Here is a 21,741-nt window from a genome sequence, read left to right as displayed (position 1 = left end):
CCTGTTCTTCCTCCCACCTATCCCCTCCTCCCACCTCAAGCCGCACCTCCATCTCCTACCGACCAACCTCATCCCGCCCCCTTGACCTGTCTGTCCTCCCTGGACTGACCTATCCCCTTCCTAACTCCCTACCTACACTCACCTTTCCTGGCCCCATCCCCGCCTCTTCGACCTGTTTGTTTCCTCTCCTCTATCCCTCTTCTATCTGCCTCCCACTCTCTCCCTATTTATTTCAAAACCCCCTTCCCCTCCCCCTTTTCTGATGAAGGGTCTGGGCCTGAAACGTCAGCCTCTCTGCTCCTATGATGCTGCTTGGCCTGCTGTGTTCATCCAGCCCTGCACCTTGTTGTCTCGGATTCTCCAGCATCTGCAGTTCCTACTAGCACTGACCAATGAAGTCAATTATATTGAACTTGCTTTACCTCCACACCTTTGATAGGTGATGGACCCTGTGAAATTGAGTAGGAAAAGCATTCCTGTTCTGCCTGAGGTAATGCCCTGTATCCAGAGAAGGTGATCTCTTGTTCGGAACCCTCTGGCCAAGGCAAATATTTCTGCTTCCAGCCTGTCTGTTGTTTCAATGAATCTTTCTCTAGCTCCAGTTTAGAGGCCCGGACAACAAAGATGTCACTAAGAATCAGTCTTCTGAGCCTTTGCTACTTTCCATAGAAAAGGAGAGCATGCTTTCCTGGGTCACGGGACAAAGTACACAATACTCCAGGTGTGGTCTCACCAAGGTCTGTATTCAAGGCCTGTTGTCTTCCTGACTGCATGCTCTATCTGCTTGCTTTCTTTCAATGACTAGTGTAGAAGTAGATCCATGTCTCAACTATTTCCCAATCTATTACCACTTAATTCTCAATCTGTTTTCAACTTCACTATTATCCATGTCATACTGTATCTACAATGTGTTTCCCACTAATTCTCAATCCACGCCTCCAACACATTATTTGGTTTTGTGCAATCTGTCTAGGACCTCAAAGCTTTCTGAGAATATAAATCTACTGCATCCACTGGCTTCCATCTACTATTACATAAACTCCAGATTTGTCAAACATGTCCCTTTTTAAATAGATGTTGACTTTATGGAATATCATTGGTATTTGATCAGTCGTAATGATGTGATAACAGGACATCACCGTTTTTCTGTATGACTAGGCCAACTGGTCTGTAATTCCTGGTTTGCTATTAAGCCTGAATTATGCTTCTCATCCTTATCTGCTGTGCTGTTCCAAGCATCCATTTTGGAAGAGGATGACAAATGCTTCCATTATTTCTATGGCCACCTCCTTTAGCATCCTGGAATGTAGATTAAGGATCTAGGGATTTCAGAATTGGTGCCATTAATTTCTCCATGTTTTTGAATTCCTGCCTTCAGTTATTTTTTCCCAAAGACCTTCCTTTCTGTTTTTGTTTCACAATACAGGTATATTTTCCACCAAAAGAATTGGGGTTGATTCATGTTAAAGATTTGTTCTTGTCAATTAAGACAAACTTATCACTGGGTTAATTGGTTTGCCATCTTTGTTCCTTTTATTATAAACTTCCTCTGCCTGTAAGGGGCCTATATTTTCTGTAGGTATGTGAAGAGATGTTTCCATTTACTGTGTTCCAAGCAAGTTTGCTTTAGATTCTTTGGCAGAGAAAGTGGATAAATGAGGTTTTCCACTTTGGAAGTGCCAACAGAAAGTAAATTAGCTGAAAGATGATAGATTAGGAAAGGGGCAGGTACAACTAGGCCTTGTATACTAGTTGCTCAAAGTAAGCAAGTGGTAAACAAGGAAACTAGTATGTTGGCCTTGATAGGGAGAAGATTAGTACAGGAGTAGAAATGCCTTGGTGCAACCACACCTAGACTATTGTATAGGTCATATCCTTGTGACAAAAGATATTAGCAGAATGATGCCTGGGATGGCAGGACTACAGTATGAGGAGACTGGATTGCTTAGAACTATATTCACTGTTTGAGGAACCCCCTCTATTCTCAAATGTCTGTCTAACAGGACTCGAGTAAATGGATATTTCCCAATGTGTGGAATCCAGAGCTAGTGATCTGGCTAAGGATAACAGGGTAGGCAGTTTAGACTGGTCAGGGGGAATTTCTCACCCAGTGGCATGCCTGTGAAATTCTCTTCCACTGAAAGTGGAAGAGGCCAAAATAGGAGTTTCAAGGAGTCCTATATAGTTATTAGGGCTAAATGATCAAAGGGTATGGGATAAAGCAGGAACAGGGTACTGAGCTGAATGATCAACCATGATACTTAAGAGTGGTTTAGCAGGCTTGAAAGGCTACTCCTGCTATTGTTTATGCATGTTTGTAGAAGCTCTTAGTCTCTAAATTCCTTAAGCTTAAATTCGCTCTGTTTTCCCTTTTGATTTAACCTGGTGCATTTGCATCTGGTAGGGCCTTAAATTTCCTTTGGAAAAGAAATGGCAGACAGGAGGCATTAGTTGACTGAGCAGGTTTGGGTAAACTCATTGAAAGGCATAAGCAATGGACCTTCTCAAGCACCAAAACATTAATTCCCTGAGGTGCAAAAGTTCTAGGTCAGTCAAATAACTGACAAAGGAAGTTGAGGATTACACAAGATTAGAAAACTCTTTTCACTTGAGTGGTTAGGATTGGGAAGGTACTAAGTTCTCAATTAAGGATTTTGAGAAGATTGGCCAATTGAGGGAAGAATGTGCAGGTCAGAGGAGGAGGTTGCTCTTGCAGAGAGCTGTAACAGCAATAATGGACTGAATGACCCCCTGTAGTATAACAGTACTGTGATTCTATGACTCCCATATGTAATGGATATTACCTGACTTCCACTTCCTCTCTCCTCTTGCTTTGTGCTATGTAGACTGTTGAGGCTGCAAATGTGACTGGCCCAGGAGGTGTTCCAGTCAAAGGCAGTCCTTATGCCCCAAACCGTCGTCGGTTCCGCAGAGGCTTTATGAGACGTCAGGCTCGTGTGGATCAGGCAAGTGACCAGAGACTTTCAAATAGGCCATTTGGCCTCTTATCGTGACAGATCTGTAACTTCTTCCATATTTGCGGTTACAACCCTTTGTGCTACACACCCACTGCCATTGCCTGGTAATGGGCAATGTGTGGCAGCTTTGCCAAAGGTCTTCCCACCCAGGAATTAATCTGGGTGCACAAGTGATACAATTGCCAATGGTCCATTGTCAGAATAATGCATGGTAATGCTCATCAGTGCCCAACAGTAGGTGGCAAAGGGGCACAGATGAGGTGAAGCCTGCATAAAGGTGGCCCAGGGCACAATGGGCTAAATGGTGTGGTTTGTGCTCCATGATCAGTTCTGTTTCTATGTCCAACTAGATTTGGAGTGGCTACAATAACCCCCTTGTCTGGGGTAGTCACTTTAGTCTAGGCTGTAACACCAGAATGCTGGTAGTGAGAGTTTAGCTGGTGCATAGAATTTCTAGTAAGCAGGCTATTTATCCCATTTCAGCACCAGTTTCTGCTGAGCAAAAGCTACCTCCTACCTGCTCCTTCTCACCCTGTCAGCATATTAGGGCAGCACAGTGGCTCAGTGTTTAGCACTGTTGCCTCAGTGCCAGGGACCCAGGTTCAATTCCACACTCTGGTGACTGTCTGTGTGGAGTTTGCACATTCTCCGTGTCTGTGTGGGTTTCCTCTGGGTGCTTCAGTTTCCTCCCACAGTCCAAAGATGTGCAGGCTAGGTGGATTGGCTGTGCTAAATTGCCCATAGTGTTCATGATGTGTAGATTAGTGGGTAAAAGGGGAATGGGTCTGGGTGGGATGCTCTGAGGGTCGCTGTGGACTTGTTGGGCCAAAGGGCCTGTTTCCACACTGTAGGGATTCTATATGAACACATTCAATTTTGCCCTAGTGTTTATTCAATTTTCCCTGTGTATCATTACTACTCCCCTCTCCCACTTCCTGTTCCACATTCCCTTCATTCTGTGTAGACACTTCTGGAATTCCCAATAGGATTTGTTGGGACTATCTGAGTTCTGGCCCAACAACTGCAAACTTCCTACTTCTGTCTACCATATCAGATCACCCAACAGATGTTTGGTATGTAGGCCACTGGTGGAAGATGGACAGACAAAAATGTGCTTTACATCCATAGGATGGAATCTGATCAACTCTGGTCACCTTCTGTAGACTCAAGTAACAAAATTACTTCCTTTTTCAGTGTGATTAAGGTCTCCATGAACCAACAGCCAGTGTCACTCTGGTCAGGTCCAATCTCTGTCCTTTCAAGAAGATGCCCAGGCTGCTCAGTTATAGCTTAGTCACACAGCACAGAAACAGACTCTTTTGGTCCAACCAGTCCATGCCAAGCATAATATCAAACTAAGTTAGTCCCACCTGCCTGCTCCTGGCCTGTATTCCTCCAAACCTTTTCCTATTCACATACTTTCCAGACTGTTAGAGCTGCTCTGGCTAAATTCTGCAAGTATTATCACTGCTGACATGACAATGCACCTTTTTGCAAGGATATCTCCCCTTCAAGTGGATGAGAATGCTTAATATTCAAGACTGGCAGCTGTCCTGTTGAGCTGTACTTGTGGCCAGGTTGTGGGTAGCTGTGATAGTTTCAGCATGCAGCACTTCTGGGATTTGTGGGCAAAAGTTGGCAACTCCGAAGCAAGATAATGTTGAAGTCCTGACCAGAATGAAAGCCTGTCCCCCTTTAACCTGGTTTTTGCATTTACTAACTCAATCTGACTGGAACTATCTGGACCCCAAGCTGTACCCGTCCTGGGAGGACAGGCAAAGGGAGTTTTCTACTGTTTGTTTGTTTTTTTCTTCCCTCCCTTTGATCGTTTATTATCTTTCTGCACAGGGTGGCCAAACAGTGACAGGTGAGCCAACAGAACCTTCAGCTGAGAAGGAGGAGGGCTCAATGGAAACTGTTAATGGGCAGCAACAGCCCCTCGAACAGCGTCGGCGACCCCCACTTCCCTATTTCAACCGAAATCGGTTTCGGCGGCGACCTAGAGCCCAGACCTCTCCCCAAGATGGAGAGGGGCAGCCAGTTGGAGTGAGTGATTGTTCCTTTTTTAGTTCCTAAATGTTCACTCTTTCAAAAATTCTTCCATTAAGGGCAAGGTTGGGCCTGCTGTTCAGTTCAAGCCTGACCCCAACACAGTCCAGCTCACACATCGCCACTTCTCCAGTAAGGATTACGGTGTGGGAAGAGGCAGAAGTAATGCTGGCTTTTTTAGTCGTTTACAATTGGCCTTAGAATCCCAATATGCTAAGGATAGAGCTTCTGTAATCTACTGGGATGTTCCTGCTCCACTGCGGTTTTCTGCTTTGAATGGCCCCTGGTGCTAGAAACTAGCAATAGAACATAGCACAGTACTGTATGGGCCCTTTGGCCCACGATGTTGTGCTGAACTTTTACCCTAAACCTAAGGTCTATCTAACCTCCACCCTACCTTATGCTATCATCCATGTGCCTGTCTAATAGCTGCTAAAATGCCCCTAATGAGGCTGACTCCATTACCCTCTCCAGCAATGCCTTCCACACCCTTACCACTGAGTAAAGAACCTACTCCTGATGTCTCCCCTATATCTACCTCCACTCACTTTTTTTAATATTATGCCCCCTCGTAATAGCTACCTTCACCCTAGGGAAAAAGTCTCTGGCTGTCTCCTCTATCTGCACCTCTGATCATCTCATGACTTGATAGAGGTGTACCTCTCATGCTTTTTTCTAAAGAGAAAAGCCCTAGCGCACTCAACCTTTCCTCATAAGACCTTCCCTCCATTCCAGGCAACATCCTGGTAAATCTCCTCTGCACCTTTTTCCAACGCTTCCACATCTTTCCTGTAATGAGGTTGGACAATACTCCAGATGTGGCTGAACCAGGGTTTTTGTATAGCTGGAGCATAACTTCACAGCTCTGGAACTCAATCCGTCTATTCATGAAAGCTAACATGCCGTGTGCCTTCTTAACAACTCTAGCCACCTGGGTGGCAGCTTTCAGTATGCATTCCTTAAAAAATCTCCACATTTCTATAGTGTTCTTCCCTGACAGTATCTGTTCCCATTTTTGTTATCCAGTTCTTGCCTAACAGAATTAAATTACTCTTCCTCAATTATAAACCTTACCCTGCTGTATGTACCTATCCTTTTCCATGACTATTGTGAAAGTAACAGTTAGGATTGCTACTGCCAAAATGATCTCCTACCAACAGATCTGACACTTGGTCTGACAATAGGGCATAGAACAGGAGCTCAGTGGTTAGCACTGCTGCCTCTCAGTGCTGGGGACCTAGTTTCAATTCCAGTCTTGGACAAGTGTCTGCAGTTAGCACATTCTCCCTGTCTGCGTGTGGGTTTCCTCCCACAGTCCAAAGATGTGTGGGTTAGGTGGATTAGTCATGCTAAAATTGTCCATAGTGTCCAGAAATATGCAGGCTCAGTGGCTCGGTAATGGGGCAGGTCTGGGTGGAATGCTCTTTGGAGAGTCAGTGGAGACCAAATGGCCTGCTTCTGCACTGTAGGGATTCTATGATGACTGGGGTATTGGGAAAGAGGGGTTAAAGGTTTCTTTGCCATTGCGCTGAAGTGAAGTGGCACAGAATGGTCTCTGCAACTGGGAAGTGTGCAAATTATGCCCTACTGTTCCACAAGCTGTCACAAAATTCCAGTGAGGCCACCTGAATGACCAATTGTCAGACTCAGGACAAAAGGTATTTCACTAAGTTTCATCAATAAATTCTATTTATTGTGTAATACAGTATCTTAACAGGCAGTGAAGAAAGTTTCCAAGGTATTGATAGACAAGTTGGATGAGCTAGGATATTTTTCTTTAGTGTCGGAGACAGAGGGGCTATCTTAGTATGTATAAGATCATGAGGCATGAATGGGGTGAGTGCACAGACTTTTTCCCAGGGCTGGGGAATTGAGGACTAGAGGACATCAGTTTAAGGTAAGAGGGGAAAGAATACATGGGAACCTGAGGGGTAACTTTGCATACAGAGGGTGGTATGCATATGGAATGAGCTGCCAGTGGAAGTGAAGATGGGTCCTTTAACAATTAAAAGGCATTTGCTATCCATGTATTGTCCAAAGGTTTAGGAGGATATGTGCCAAGTGCAGAGAAATGGGGTTAGAATGGATGGACATCCTGTTTGGCATGGACCAGATTGGGCCAAAGGGCCTGTCTGTGCTGCAGGACTCATACTATGGCAAATTATACCCCTTCAAAACCTCGTGCATTCCAACTCTGCTAAGGATACGAAGTATGAACTGTTTAACACTATTTTGGAAGCAAAATATATGCAAGGTAAACAAAAATTCAGAGGTCTATATCACAAGGTAACAATTGTCTTCAGTTTTTGGGTTTTTTGCAATGAGTTGTCTGTATGGTGATGGCCATTTTGATTTTAGTGGTTGATCAAGTGAACTTTGGTCTTGTCTGCCTTTCAAGCATACTTTGTTTTTGCCTTCTACACAAAAGGAGATGAATGCTTTGTCTGCAGGCTCTGGATGGTTCTTGTACTGCTGTGTGCAGAACAGCGTGGCTCAACCAACTGGAGGTTTGCTGTCAGGCAGAATATCCTAACTTGCAAGGTTGTTCAGCCTTGAATTCTGTCTTACGGTTTCCAAAAAGCAACACCAGTTTGCAGCTGAACAATATGTACCACTTGAGTTTTTTTCCCCCAATTGCAAATCTCCCATGGTATTTCTGTTATAGTCATCCAACTTCCATTTCTGTCTAGTTGGATACCAATGGCGAATTCAGCCATCCCATTTGAAGCTGATGGAATGTAAGTAAATCAGTTTGACTTATGGTTCATAGACAAAACTGTGGTTGATGTTCCATCATTTGGTTTCTGATTAACTGTGGCTGCTTCTACAGTGTCAAGTGACAACTGCTTTCCTTTTTTCAGGGTGATGGAGTTTCTGCTAACCAAGAGCCAGTGTCAGATTCTGGTCGGGTCCAATCTCAACAGCAAGGTCAACAAAGGACACCCAGAAATAGACCCCGATCCCAATTCCGCAGGTAATGTGCTGGAGCAGTGACCCTACTCACCTGTGGGCTTCAGCTATCAAGCCTTCAGCTGAACATGCAAACTGGCAATGTTCCTGTTATCAGAACATGTATTGACACTCTGGTTACTGCAAATTTTGTTTTAATCATTAGTGGGATGTGGATGTTGCAGGCCATGCCAGCACTTATTGCCCATCCCTAATTGCTCAGGGTAGTTGAATCTCTGTGGGCCTGGAGTCACATGTAAACAAGGCAAGGTGAGGATGGAAGTTTCAATACAGTCTGGAGCTGGAGGAACAGTCCTGAAGGGTGTAAACCAAAAACTGCGGATGCTGTAAATCAGGAACAAAAACAAAGTTGCTGGAAAAGCTCAGCAGGTCTGGCAGCATCTGTGGAGGAGAAAACAGTTAACGTTTCAGGTCCAGTTCGGAGGAAGGGTCACCAGACCTGAAATGTTAATTGTTTTCGCCTCCACAGATGCTGCCAGACCTGAGCTTTGCCAGCAACTTTGTTCTTGTAAACCCAAAATGTTGACTTTCCTGTTGTGTTCCTTGGGCTCCAGACTGTATTGACACTGACTGCAACGTCTGCAGTTCCATCCTCTTGCTGAAGGATGGCCGTTTCCTTCCCTAAAGAACATTAGTGTACAGGGGACTTTCCTGACAATTGACAACCACTAAGCCATTGTCAGGCTGCTAATTCCTGATTAAATCAAAATGCTGCCATTGGCAAGATTCCTATGTCCTAGAATGTCACCAGGGTCTCTGGGTTAATAGTCTAGTAATAATACCACTGGGCCATTTCCTCCTCTATATTGTCTTAATCAGTTAGAATTTTTTTAGAATGAGGCAGTTTATAATCAGCACTTGACTAATTCTCCCTAAACCAGTGTTTCTATTTATTTATCCCTTCATGGGTTGTGGGCATCATGGAGGACACTTTTCTTGGCCATCCCTAGTTGCTCTTGAGCATAAAATGTTCTATTATTTCACAAGGTGGTTTAGAATGATGGTGGGTCTGTGTAACCACATACAGGCCAGGTAAAGATGGCATATTCTGATCCCAGCTGTCACTAATGTTCTTTACTACACTCAACAGTAGCTGTCACTAAATGTGAATTTAAAAAGCTAGTCCAGTTTAATTGTTTGATCTCCTGCCCCACAGCATTAACCTGGGTTCCTGGTTACTGAGCTTGTGAAATTTCTAATGAGCACTGTCCACCCATGTAAACCTGCAGTAAATCTGTCACTAGGACACCATTTGATTGAGGGTGTCATGATTATCACCTCTTGAGGCTTAATGTCACTGATTTTAAATCTCTAGGGAAATACCTAAAGCATTTCACTGCTTAACAGGGCAATATAACCATTGCCATGCCCAGGGAGCTGTCAAAGGCAAGGTGATGGTAATGTTGATGTTCAAGAGGCAGAATGGAAGACTTCAGAAATCCTGAGATGGGGAGTCTGGAGGAGGCCCAATATGGAGTGGGGTAGGGGGTGAGCAGGGGTAAGAATGGATATAGGGGCTGGAGGAGATGGAGAAACCCCCAAGTTTAATCTAACTTAACTCAGTTGAGTGAGTGGAACTTGGTATTGGGAAGTGGGTGATGTTAAAGCTGTCAGTGAACAGTTGTCCTTGAGTGGTAACTGACTTTCTCCTGCAGGCGACCTTTCCGTCCACGCCCACCACCTCAGGAGGTGTCAGGTGACCTGGATGAGAACAAGGAGCCCACGACTGACCAGCCACAGCCTGCACGCCAGCGTTTCCGTCGTTCGTTCTTCCGCCGCAGGGAAAGAGCTCTTGCCCAGGCTCCTGTGGCACAAGAGCCAGCTGCTGCTGAGGTGTCTCTCACTGTGCAGGGCATCATTCTGAAACTCCCCAGCATTGTGAACTGAAGGCAGTGTAGGACTTCAGGAGAGCATAGACAAGCTGGTGCAGTGTGTAGCCGATAAGCTCAATGCAGAGGAGCAACGCAATTTTGTTTGGTAGGGAGATGAGAGAAAATTTACAACTGTGGTGCAGGAGCACAGACCTGGGTGTAATTGTTCTTTCTGAAGGTGGAAGGAAAGTTGAACAAAGCATCTAGTAACCTAGATTTGTTCTAGTAGGGCTGCGGAGTAGAAGAGCAAGGGGGTAGTGCCGAACTTGTATGAGATGCTGCTTCAGCCTCTCCTGGAATGTTGTCCAGCTCTAGAAGCTGGATTTTGGGAAGGATGTGAAGGCATGAGGGGGTTTAGAAAAGATTGAAAACTGTTCCAGGGATAAGGACTTCAGCAAAAACACTAAGTTGGGTCAGATCTCCTTGGAAAAGGGGTTGAGAATTGATTTGAGGCCCTCCATGAGGTGTCCAGCCAGACCAGATGGGCAGAAACTCCTCCCATTGGAGGAAGGCATCCTACTAGCACTGATACCAGGTAACTTGCCAAAGATATGGAAGTGATCAAAGCTTAGTGAGTGTTTGGTTTGGAATGTGCTACCTAAATAGTTTGAAACTGGTGAATTGAGGCATTGCAAAGGAGGATTAGACTTCCCTCTACAGGTCTATGGTGAGATAGCAGGAAACTGGCACTGCTCAATAGAGAGCAACAACCTCTGCCAATTCTGACCCTCTGTTCACTTGCACATGTGCATTGTCTTTGCACACTTGAACCATGTTTCTTTGTGCTCTCCTTGCTTCTACCCTCCCCAAACTATTTCATACTCCTTTTCTTTCTTTGGCCTGATGTGCATTTCAGACATGTCTTTCACGTTTCCAGCATCTGCAGTATTTTGGTTTTTATTGACATTTAATCACAGCTGGCCACCTGTTCATGACTTGATCTGATGTATATCACTAGGCACCCAAAAAGCACATTAGCTGGTTGTTTGTTTCACTGGGGCATCTTGTTAGGTTTTCTTTCAACTGCCCATCCAGAAAAGAGCTTGTTGAAATCGAGCAGTCTGGAAGAAAATTGTGGGTTGAAGCTTCAGGTGCATGCACCTGAAGATTTTGCCTAGTAAGATTTTGTAGCAAGATGTGGATTTTTCACTAACTGAAATAGCTAAAGGGTAGGAAGCTAGTGGTTATTTCATTTAAGATTGTATAGGACATTGGTATGGCCTCTTGTGGTATGGTGTCCAGTTCTGGTCACCATTACAGGATTGTTTGTATTAAACTGGAGAGGGTGCAGAAGAGACCTATCAAGTTGATGCCAGGTAAGGAAGGTTTGAGTTATAAAGGTTGGAGTGGAAGAGGTTGATTTGACTTCATTTTATAAATAGGAGTATATGTAGAATTCATGTCTTCCCCCACCCCCATGGGATTGAGATGAGGGGGCACATTAAGGTGTGAGGAGAGATTTTAAAGAAATGAGGGGCAAATTTCGAGGGTGGTTTGCATGTAGAATGAAATTCCTGAGGAAGTGTTGGATGTGGGTATAATGATCTTGAAGACACTTGGATAATTACATGAGTAGGAAAGGTTTGGAGGGATATGGGCCAGGAGCAGGCAGGTGGGACTAGTTTAGTTTGGGATTGTTTGTCATGGATGGGTTGGACTGAAGGGTCTGACTCTATGCACTTCTTGTGGGGCAGGGGAAAATGTTAGCTGCTTGGTCTGTCATGTCGTCCCTGATTCATAGGTTTATAGAACAAGAGGCCATTTGATCTATTCTACAGTTGTTGTCAGCAAAGATCTGCTACACTAATTCAACTTCTCCAGCTCTTGACCCATAGCCCTGCAGGCAATGCAAATATATGAATATCTAAATTATTTTCATGTTATGAAAGGGTGGTTTATTCAAACTTGGGCAGCAAGTTCCAGGTTCCAACCATTGAAGATTTCTTTGGTCAAACGACCCTTCTACCTCCATTTTAAACTCACCGCCCTACACTTCACTAAAAGGAAAAAGTGCCTTCCTATCCAATCCACTAACTTATTTCACTACTGCTGAGGAAAACACCCCAGCCTATCCAACCTTTGAAAGCTTAGGGCCCTCCAGATGAGGTAGCATCCTAGTGAATTTCCTCTGTGCCCTCTGCAGTCAGTCTCTTCAGATCATGTTCTGTGGTGACTAGATGCAGTACTCTTGTGATCTAACCAATATAATTCAGCTCTGTTCTTGTATTCCATGCCTCTGCTAATAAAAGTATCCCACATACTAACGTAACCATCTAAGTGCCCTTGCTACCTTCAGGGATCTGTGGGTATGCATGATAAAGTCCTTCTGATATGTTTTTAAACTTTACACTACAAATGGCAAGAAGGTAATTGTTTGCCTTGCTAGCCCTCCCAATTGATTTACCTCACTTTTCTGGATTGAATTTTGTTTTAGTAATGCCCTGCTCAGGTCAGCTCAGTAGTGTATTCAGTTATGTTCATAGATTCAGAAAATTAGTTTTTATGCCACCATGCCATAGTAAGTGCACAACACAGCTCCCTACAACCTGTCTATAAAGTTGCAATATTGGAGTGCAGGGATATAGTTTGTGTACAGCATATGAAGCTGTCCTTCACTGTATACCTTGTACACTGTACACCTTCAATACTAAGCTGGCTATAGCAATTCACTCAACCATTTGGCTGTTTCGTATTGTGCTCAGCCAGGGACAACTTTAGTAGCCTACACATGTGAACATTTGAGGATTAATTGTCAATGCAGCATAGCTTAAGGGATAATGCAACTTGTAGCTGTTTTTGTGCAGGGCTATGCAGTTATCTTGACAAATGTGAATTTAGTTTCCCTTTGGCAAATCCCCTGACAATTGACACTTGTCCTATATTTCTAATCCATCTGTTATTACACACCTGAAGCAAGTGGGACTTTTGAACCCAGGGGTAGGAATGCTACCAAAAGAACACTTTTTTTTTCTCCTATGGTAGAAATTGTTATAAATTTGGCTGTTGCATTTGTACTCATGAGAGCTTAGTGTTTGATCCTTGGTTTGCCGGACAAGGCGCAATCACTTTTGGCTTAGCCTCAGGACTTTAGGCCATTGGCTGCAGGTGAATTCACAATGGAGCATCCATGATGCAGAAAATGGCATGTTTGACCAACTGGTTATGTTGCAAGGGCTACACAAGTAGAAAATCATTTGGTGACCATCAGACAGTAAGTGTGGGAATTCTCTATGGCTATCACCACTTAAACAGGTGTACCATTCTGAATACTGAAATGGGATAGCTTCTCAGGAAGACAGCAACAGCCAGGTTTGTGGCACGATAGTTGCACACCTCTGTACAGCAAGGGAGGAAAGGTTTTCAGCAATAAGGGACTTTACTGTAAGAGGAACTTTGCTTCTGTGCTGGCAAGCAAGACTTGTGCATGATGTATTGCCTCCCTGGTGCCAGAGTCAAGAATGTCTGAATGGCTGCAGGCCAGTCTGATGGGGTAAGTGAACAGACAGAAGTCATGGCACCAAAAACTTGAGTTTCAAGAAAGTTCCTGCTGCAGGACATTAACGTTAGATGGTAGATTGAAAGAGGAGGACTACTAAGGTTGTATTTTCCATATTACTACCAGTGGCATATCCTACTGAGTACAGGAAAAGGAGAGCAGATGAACATGTGGCTCAAGAAAGTGTACAAGGAGGCCTTCAGATTTTAGGATCATTGAGACAGTTTCTGGGGTGGATGGGATCTTTACAAGCTAGACAGAATGCACATAGTCAGATGTACAGCATCAAAACAGACCCTTTGATGCAACTTGTCCATGCTGACCAGATATTCTAAATAAATCTAGTCCCATTTGGCCCTGTAAACCCTTCCCATTCATGTACCCATCCAGATGCCTTTTAACTATTGTAATTGTACCAGCCTCCACCACTTCCTCTGGCAGCTCATTCCATGCACACTACCCTCAGTGTAGAAAAGGTTGCCTCTTATGTCCCTTTAATCTTTTGCTGCCTCTAAACCTACCCTTGTGTGTGGGGGGGGAGAAGACCTTGGCCACTTGCCCTATCTATGCCCCTCATGATTTTATAAACTGCTGTAAGGTCTTCCCTCTGCTCCAGAGAAAATAGTCCCAGCTTATCCAGCCTCTTCCTATAGCTCAATAGCTCAAACCCTCCAATGCTGGCAACATCCTTAAAGATTTAGATTTAAATTTCACAACATCTCTGTACAGCAGGGAGACCAGAACTGAACACAGTATTCCAAATGTGGCCTAACCAATATGCTGTATAGCCACATGACCTCCCAACTCCTATATGCAATATACTGATCAATAAAGGCAAGCATACCAAATGCTGCCTTCACTATCCTATCTACCTGTAACTTCATTTTCAAGGAACTGAGCTGCATTCCAAGGTCTGTTTGGCAACACTCCCCAAGACCCTACCACAAAGTGTATAAGTCCTGTCCTGACTTGCCCTACCAAAATGTAGCACCTCACATTTAAACTCTGATACTCCTCATCCCTTCAGATCAAGATTCTGTTGTACTGAGGTAACCACCTTTGCCTGTCCACTATACCACTGATTTTGGTGTCATCTGCAAACTTGCTGACAATACCTACTACACTCTCTCTTCCAACTTTTATTTTTAAACGACAAAAGGCAATGGACCCAGCACTCCAGTCTGCAAGACAGCCTTCCACTACTTCCCTCTGTCTCTTACTTTTAAGCCAATTTTGTACCCAAATGGGTAGCGCTTCCTGGATTCCTTGTGTGATCTAACCAGTCTACCATGCAGAACCTTGTCAAACACCTTGAAGTCCATATTTACAATGTCCACCATGTTGCCTTCAATCTTTGTCACTTCAGGAAACTCAATCAAGTTAGTGAGACATGATTTCCAAATACAAAGCCATGTTGACTATTCCTAATTGGTCCTTGCCTTAAATACATGCAAGTCCTATCTCAGAATCCCCACTATTGACATCAGGCTCTCACTGGCCTATAGTTCCCTGACTTTTCTTTATCTCCTTTTCTTAAACAATGGCACCACATTAACTAAGACTTCTGGCACCTCACTTGTGGCTTTCAATGGTAGAAATAGCTCAGCAAGGGGCCCAGCAATCATGTCCTTAGTTTCCCAAAGTTCTGAGAAACACCTGATCAGGTCCTGGAGACTTTTTGACCTTTCATGTATTTTAGGATGTCCAGCACCACCTCTGAATACCTTGAGATATCACTATTTCCCCAAGTTCCCTAGCTTCCATATCCTTCTCCACAGTAAATACTAAAGCAAAATGCTCATTTACTATCTTCCCCATCCTGCAGTTCCCCAACAGTCTTGATGATCTTTAAGGGGCCTTATTCTGTCCTTAGTTACTCTTGTCCGTAATGTAATTGTGGAATCGCTTTTTGATTCTCCTTAACCCTATGTGCCAAAACTGTTGTCCTTTTGCCATCCTGATTCATGAGTCAGAATGGGTCCAATATCCTTGCTGGAAGTATGTTTGTGCTTTTTTTTGTGGATGGTTTTAACTCTTCTGGAGGGAGGGGACACAGAAAATGAAGTGTCCAATCAGAAGGAATTGGAGGACAGTTCAGTCAGTGTAAAAATGGGAGGTCGAGAAAGCTAAATTTTTGTTTTGTAACTCACTTGTGGGATGTGGGCATCCTTAGCCTGGCAGCATTTATTGCCTGTCCCTAGTTACCCTTGAAGGTGGTGGTGAGCTGCTTTCTTGAAGGCAAGGAGCCTGACTGGTAAGTTTGGTTGAACTGAGCATTCATCAGATATGAAAATATCATGTCTGATGGCAACAATGATTGGAGGAACAACAGGATTTGCACTTCAACATTCCAGGGCACTGAAGTTTTGGGCACAGTTGCTGGGTTGGTGTGTAAAAGTTGGGAGCATTGCATTATTGATAAAAGGAAACTATCACTACAGTGCTGTCCTAGAAGGATCTTCAAATGAGGCCATCTGGGTATAGCTTGGAAATAAAAGCAATTACTTTGTTGTGCTTATATTGAAGGCCACCCAACAACCAGAGGCAGAGGAGCAGGTATACAGGGAGAAATGGGGCCGTGGTTGTACAGGATTTCAACTTTGCTAACATTAACTGGGATCACTTCAGTGTGAAAAGAACAGATGGGGTGGAAGTTTTAGTGGATCCAGGAGATCTTGTGCCAGTATTTAGACAGTGCTACTGGAGATCAGTGCACCTTATCCGAGGGAATGAAACCAGTCAAGTTGAGGTACTAGTGGGTGAGCATTTTGGGGATAGTCACTACAAGTTTCAAAGCCCTTGAGGAAAGGGATGAGTGTAGAAGTTTCCTAAATCATGGGTAAAAACCCCATTCGACAGGATTTGGCAAGCATAGACTGGGAATATCTATTTGCAGGCAAGCTGACTACTTGGAAAGTGGAGTCTTCTAGAAGCTGTATATTAACCATTCAGGGCCAGCATGTTGCTCTGGAGAGGGTGCAGAGGAGTTTCAGGATGTTGCCTGGGATGAAAAATTGAGACTGGATAGGCTGGGTTTGTTTTCCTTTTGAATAGTGGAGACTGAGGGGATCTGATTTCATGTAAACAAAACTGAGGCATAGACTGTATGGCAGAATATTTCTTTCCCCCTGTGGAAGATGTCTATGGGGTATAAGACCAAGGGGTGCAACCTCAAGGTGAGGAGGAAGTGTTAGACTTTCCTCAGCTGTCTATCATCCAGAGGGCAGCAGATGTATGGAGCATTCTACTTGGAGGGTGGAGGAGGCAGTTACTCATCCAAATGCTTCAAGTGTTGCCAGAGCACTTCAAACATCAGGGCATAGGATATGGACCAAGTGTAGGTAGTGTTCGGTCAGCATAGATGTGGTGGCTCACTGTCATACTGCATGACAAGACTGACGGACTCGAAGACCATTTCTGATTAAATCCCAATTGGAAATTAGCCATTCTCCCCACTTTGGGGAGAAATGTGAGACTTGCTTCCACATAGGTCAAGGAGCACCAGTATTCAAGGAGTTTTAAGAGACCCAGTACATTGGGTGAGATGAGGGGTTGAGGATTGTGTGCAGCAGAAGCATTGACACAGACCCAGTTTTTCCAAACGGCCTGTTTGTATCAGCTGTAATCTTGTATTTTTTTCTCAACTGATTTGAGGGCAGGGTGGCAGGTGGGGTTCATGTGTACATCACATGCAAACAAGCAGTTAAATGTTAGCTGTTTGTGGGATTCTCCTATATACAGCAGACTGACCAACAAAATTGAGTCCCTTTTTGTCTAGCCCCTTAGCCACATGCTTGAGCATGTTCAGATGGCGAGTGTAGATTTTATAAATGGAACTATGCTTCCCTGCCTTGGTGTCTCATTTTGGCACGGCCTTAAGGGTGATTCCATCTCAGTGATTCTGGTTCTAACCATATTTAGGTACTTTTTTTACTAAACAATTTTCCAGGCCAGGCTCCAACTTCTAGGATTTGAGACTTAACCTCTGTTTTGCAATCTTCCTCTCCATAAGGAACAGAAGGATAATCCCACTGACAGTTCTGTCTCGGTGACCTTAATTGAAGGAGCTTCAGAGACTGTACCTGTTCCTGTTCCTGTTCCTGTACCTGCACCTGTTCCAGTCCAAGATCCAGTCCTGGCTGTTCCAGAAATACCAGTGACCAAAGAACTTCCCATTTCAACAGAGACTGCCTCCATAGTAGTGACCACAGAACCACAAAATGTCATGACCCAGGAGTCTGCAGTAACCCAACTGCTCGATGTAAGCATCTTTTTGGGGTTGGAATTGTCTTAGCTTTAAAGTATTTCTTCAATATTGACTGTGACAGTCATTGCACATAGCAGGAGGTCATTCAGCCTATACTTTCTAGAGCAATCCATCTGGTCTTTTCCTTGGCTCCTGCAAACTTTTATTATTGTCCTGTCTCCTTTTTTGACGTGTTCTTGGTCTGCTTCCAGCACACCCCCCACCCCTCCTCAGCACTGAGTTCCAGATCATTCACTGTAAAGACCTACCTCCATCATCTCTTCATATCTTTGCTTAAATCTGTCCTTGTCCATGTACAATAAATGGGAACAGCTTTTGTCTGCCTTATGCAAACATCTGGTCATCACATACATGTCAATTAAACACTGCCCCTCAATTTCTTTTGACTCCAAGGAGTATAAGCCCAGCTTGACACTAAACTCAGTCATAATCATACTGCATAGAAACAGGCTCTTCAGCTTAATTCGTCTGTTCTGACCAGACTCTCATTTCTGGATCATTCTGGGAATCCATCCTGCACCCTGTCAGACCTCCCATCTTAAAGTGTGGTGACTAGAACTGGTCAAGTGCTGTAGTTGGCCTTAATGAAATCCTTATGACCCAATGCAATGGTGCTGTTATTTCTGAACCTAATACCAGAGGCTGATCCATATGCATTGCTAATGCTGCTGTCCTTCACCTTCATACAATACTTGAATCTTCTGGCCCATAAATTCTGAAGTGGGCAAGGAACAGTGCCATGTAAAGTTGTATATTGTGCCTGCTTGTCCCTCTTCCACATCCCCAGCCCCCAGAATGCATTTTTTCCCCCTTCCTTTCACCCAGTCTCTGGGTCTCCAGTGCACATCTCCTGCCAGTTGTTACTTTCTTGAATAGAAAAACTCCTGGAGATATTCCCCTGCTCACTATTTATTCTGGTAACTTCACACTTTCTCAACTGTTCAGTTTTTGATTTTTCTCTCCAGACCTCCTTCAAGGAGCTTTAGTCTCCAAGACCTGTCTGATTGTATCTGGGCTTTAGGTTAGTTGACTTTTCTTAAGTAAACCATTCTATTTTTTTTAACCTGCAAAAACATATGAAAACAGGAATCTCCTGGCAAATCTGGACTTGGAATGTCCAGTATAGTGAAACTATTGGGGCCCATCTGCTTCATCCTTGTTCTAATTGACATGCTCCTTAGCATGTCCCCTTATTCCTTATGTTTATCCTGCTTCCCCTTCAATGTTTTGACACTTGTCTCAACCACTCCTGTGGGAGAGTTCCACATTCTCCCCACTCCAGGAAGAGGTTTATCCTGAATGAAATTTATTATGTACTGTCTGAAATTGGTGACAAGTTCTTCTGGTCTCTCCCAAAACCACTTCATTTTCAAGCCTTAATCAGGTCATCCCAGAGAGCCTTTGAGGGGGAAAAACCTGTTGTTCAGTTTTGGCTTTTCTGATAGGATAATCTTTAGGGCTGCTGGGAGATTGGATTTTAAAATGTCTAATCCAACTGATGCAGGAGTCCATTACTTGAACATCTTGCACCTTTACCAGTGTCCTATTTGTCTAAATTCCTCCCCCTGCATGCCCCCCCACCCCTTGGATAGACCTTGACCTTTCCTTCCTATCCAGAAATTGGACAGCCTCAAATTTATAAACTCCCATATCACATCCCTCAAATAGTTATTTCTCTTCTTCTGTCTTTTGACTGGAAGACTAGAAATTTTCCTTTTTCGGCAGAATCATTATGGTACAAACAGATGGAAGCCACTTGAGATGCATGGTCCTTTCTCTTAGTGTTATTTGTCTCTAAATTTGACACAGCTTGCAAGCATGTAAACCCTTGCTTTCCCACCAAACAGCACATCCCTTGTGCATCCCAACTTTGCAAATGTCAGATATTGCAGGTGAGTTTAATTTCACTACTTTTCATCTACAGAGAACAGAAGAACCAGTGCCAGACCAGCTTGGCATAGCTCCCAGTATTAAAGCAGATCAGGAGAAAAGCCAGGCCTGAACTGAAGGTGCCTGGTTTAAAATGGTAAGTCTTGGAGTGCTTGATAGGCTGCAATAGGATCAACACTGAGGAACCACTTTATTTCTTGTTACAGACCAGCTGTGAAATCCTCTTTCTGCTGAACACTAGATTGATCAGAAATTTCCTCTGATTGAAATATTGAAGTCTGAAGTTGCTGGTTTCAGCAGTTGCTCCAAACTCCATCCTTCCCCCACCCTCTAGCCATTGAACTAGTGCTTTCAGATCCTTGGTCCCTAAGCTGATTTTTACACTATCTGACTGAAGCATACTGATCTCCATTTCTGCAATATCATCCATCTCTCTCCCTACTTTCTGCATCCAACAGCTGATGAAAAGATCATCCATGCTTTTTGTTCCAGCTGGGCTTCACTTGTTTTCTTTTGCACTAAACCCAGTCGTCTTGACTCCTCGTCCATAAGTTTCAGTTCATCCAATGTGCTGCCTGTCTCTTTAATTTGCATCTCCATGGCCTCTTGACTCCCTCTTCTACCACCCTCCTACTTTGCAACCTCTTCCAGCCTAGCCAACACTAGTCTCTTGTGCATCCCCTGGCTTCCTTTGCTGCACTTTTTTTTTAAACCACAACTCCAGCTACCAGGGACTTGAGCTTCAGAATTTCCCTCCCTGAACCTCTTTAGGACAAGAGATTATGGCTCAGGCAAGAAAAGTATTTTAATGTTTTTTCCCTGTTCTGCTGATTCTTGTCTGAATTGGATTTGCTTTGTCAGTGCTGACTTTTCTTTTTTCTACTGCAGGTTTTCTAACTGCACTTGAAGCTCTCGATTGTGGGCACAAGGTGGGACAAACCTGGACTGCCCTAAATGTATGTTGTGACCCTGACTTTTGGGATTTTCTTTTTGATTAGGAGCGCTTGGATTTAGTTTTTCCCCTTCCCTTTGGAAGACTTTGTACATGTGACATTTGTCCTGGACACTCTGTTCTGCACAGTTTACATGATTTGGGTTTACTTTCTCATGTGCTGGTTTAGGGTGATGTGCAATAATAAAACTGCTTGCTAAAGATCAGCAGCTGGCTTGCATCCTAGGTCTGTTCATTTGGCAGTTTTTTTTTAAAAGTAATCTGACTGCAGATCTGTACCCTTCCAAGCAAGGCTATCCATTACCACTATCCCCATGGTCTTGCAAATCTTTCAGCCTTTGGATATTTAGTCAGAGGCATACAGCATGGAAATTGACCTTTCAGTCCAACCAGTCCTTGCTGCCCATGTTCCCCAAACCAAAATTGTCCAACCTGCCTGAGCTTGGCTCATACACCTGTCTTTCCTATTAATTAACTTATCCAAACGTCATTTAAACATTGTCTGGTTCCTTTCTTGAAAGTGAGTATTCAATTTGTTCTTGAACAGTTTTCTGGGGAATAACATGACCTGAGTGGGAATAGCCTTGAACTCACTACCTGTAAAAGATAATGTCATGCCACCTTGGGATAAGATTGAAAATTTAAGCCCTGTCCTGGAGTTGCAGTAAAGTTTGGAAAAGTATACAACTCCTCCTCTTAATTTACTTATTTAGACCCAGGCTGACAGAAGGCACAACATTTCTGTGCTTGACAGTCTAATTACTTCTAATAAATAGAACTAGTTATGGGTGAGCTATTAGAACCACTGACATTTTCCTGAGATAAGCAACTGTACAACACAACGAACATTTCTAGCAATTTTCTCCAGACTACCAGCAAATTCTTAAGGTTACATGTTACCAAAATGCATAACCTGGTGAGAAGTTTGCAATACTTCTAGCAATCCTTTCCAGAATGCTGGCATACGTTTTTAGGAAAATTTACAGTTGTGCTCAACTGAGATAAGCAACTTTGCACAAGAAAATCAACTTCTAACAAACCCCTCCCAATGCTAGTGTATTCTTGATGTAGAGGTGCCAATGTCAAACTGTTCTGGATAAGGTCAGAGGCCACATTGCACCATGCTATAGTTCAATGGGCTTATTTGCAGTCACTAGCTCAGTGCTGCTCCTGCAGATGAGGTCATTATTCATCAGTTGTAAAGTCAATAAAATCCTCAAGTCAGAAATCAACTTTAAGGAAATCCATTTTTTGAATATTCCTCCACT

The 21,741-nt window shown here is 43.7% G+C and overlaps 1 protein-coding gene across 2 annotated transcripts in view; it reads left to right on the top strand.

Annotated features, from left to right (window-relative positions):
• The window catches only part of LOC109923731 (Y-box-binding protein 2-A-like), a 37,177-nt gene extending 16,498 nt beyond the window's left edge, over nucleotides 1–20,679 (top strand). The window contains exons 5-12 of one of the 2 annotated variants that reach the window (XM_048620199.1): nucleotides 597–737; nucleotides 2,847–2,966; nucleotides 4,827–5,024; nucleotides 7,889–8,001; nucleotides 9,653–9,830; nucleotides 17,377–17,625; nucleotides 19,556–19,657; nucleotides 20,410–20,679. In XM_048620199.1, coding sequence (XP_048476156.1) covers nucleotides 597–737; nucleotides 2,847–2,966; nucleotides 4,827–5,024; nucleotides 7,889–8,001; nucleotides 9,653–9,830; nucleotides 17,377–17,625; nucleotides 19,556–19,633 — 1,077 coding nt within the window. In that variant the 3' untranslated portion in view covers nucleotides 19,634–19,657; nucleotides 20,410–20,679. The remainder of the gene's footprint in view (nucleotides 1–596; nucleotides 738–2,846; nucleotides 2,967–4,826; nucleotides 5,025–7,888; nucleotides 8,002–9,652; nucleotides 9,831–17,376; nucleotides 17,626–19,555; nucleotides 19,658–20,409) is intronic. The other variant, XM_048620200.1, reaches the window with a different exon arrangement.
• The last annotated feature ends 1,062 nt before the right edge of the window (nucleotides 20,680–21,741 follow it).

Source organism: Rhincodon typus, chromosome 45, assembly GCF_021869965.1.
Source record: "Rhincodon typus isolate 14 chromosome 45, sRhiTyp1.1, whole genome shotgun sequence".
Classification (NCBI taxonomy): Eukaryota; Metazoa; Chordata; class Chondrichthyes; order Orectolobiformes; family Rhincodontidae; genus Rhincodon; species Rhincodon typus.
The sequence above is the reverse complement of the archived record's forward strand: the minus strand, read 5'-3'. Positions and strand labels throughout refer to the sequence as shown.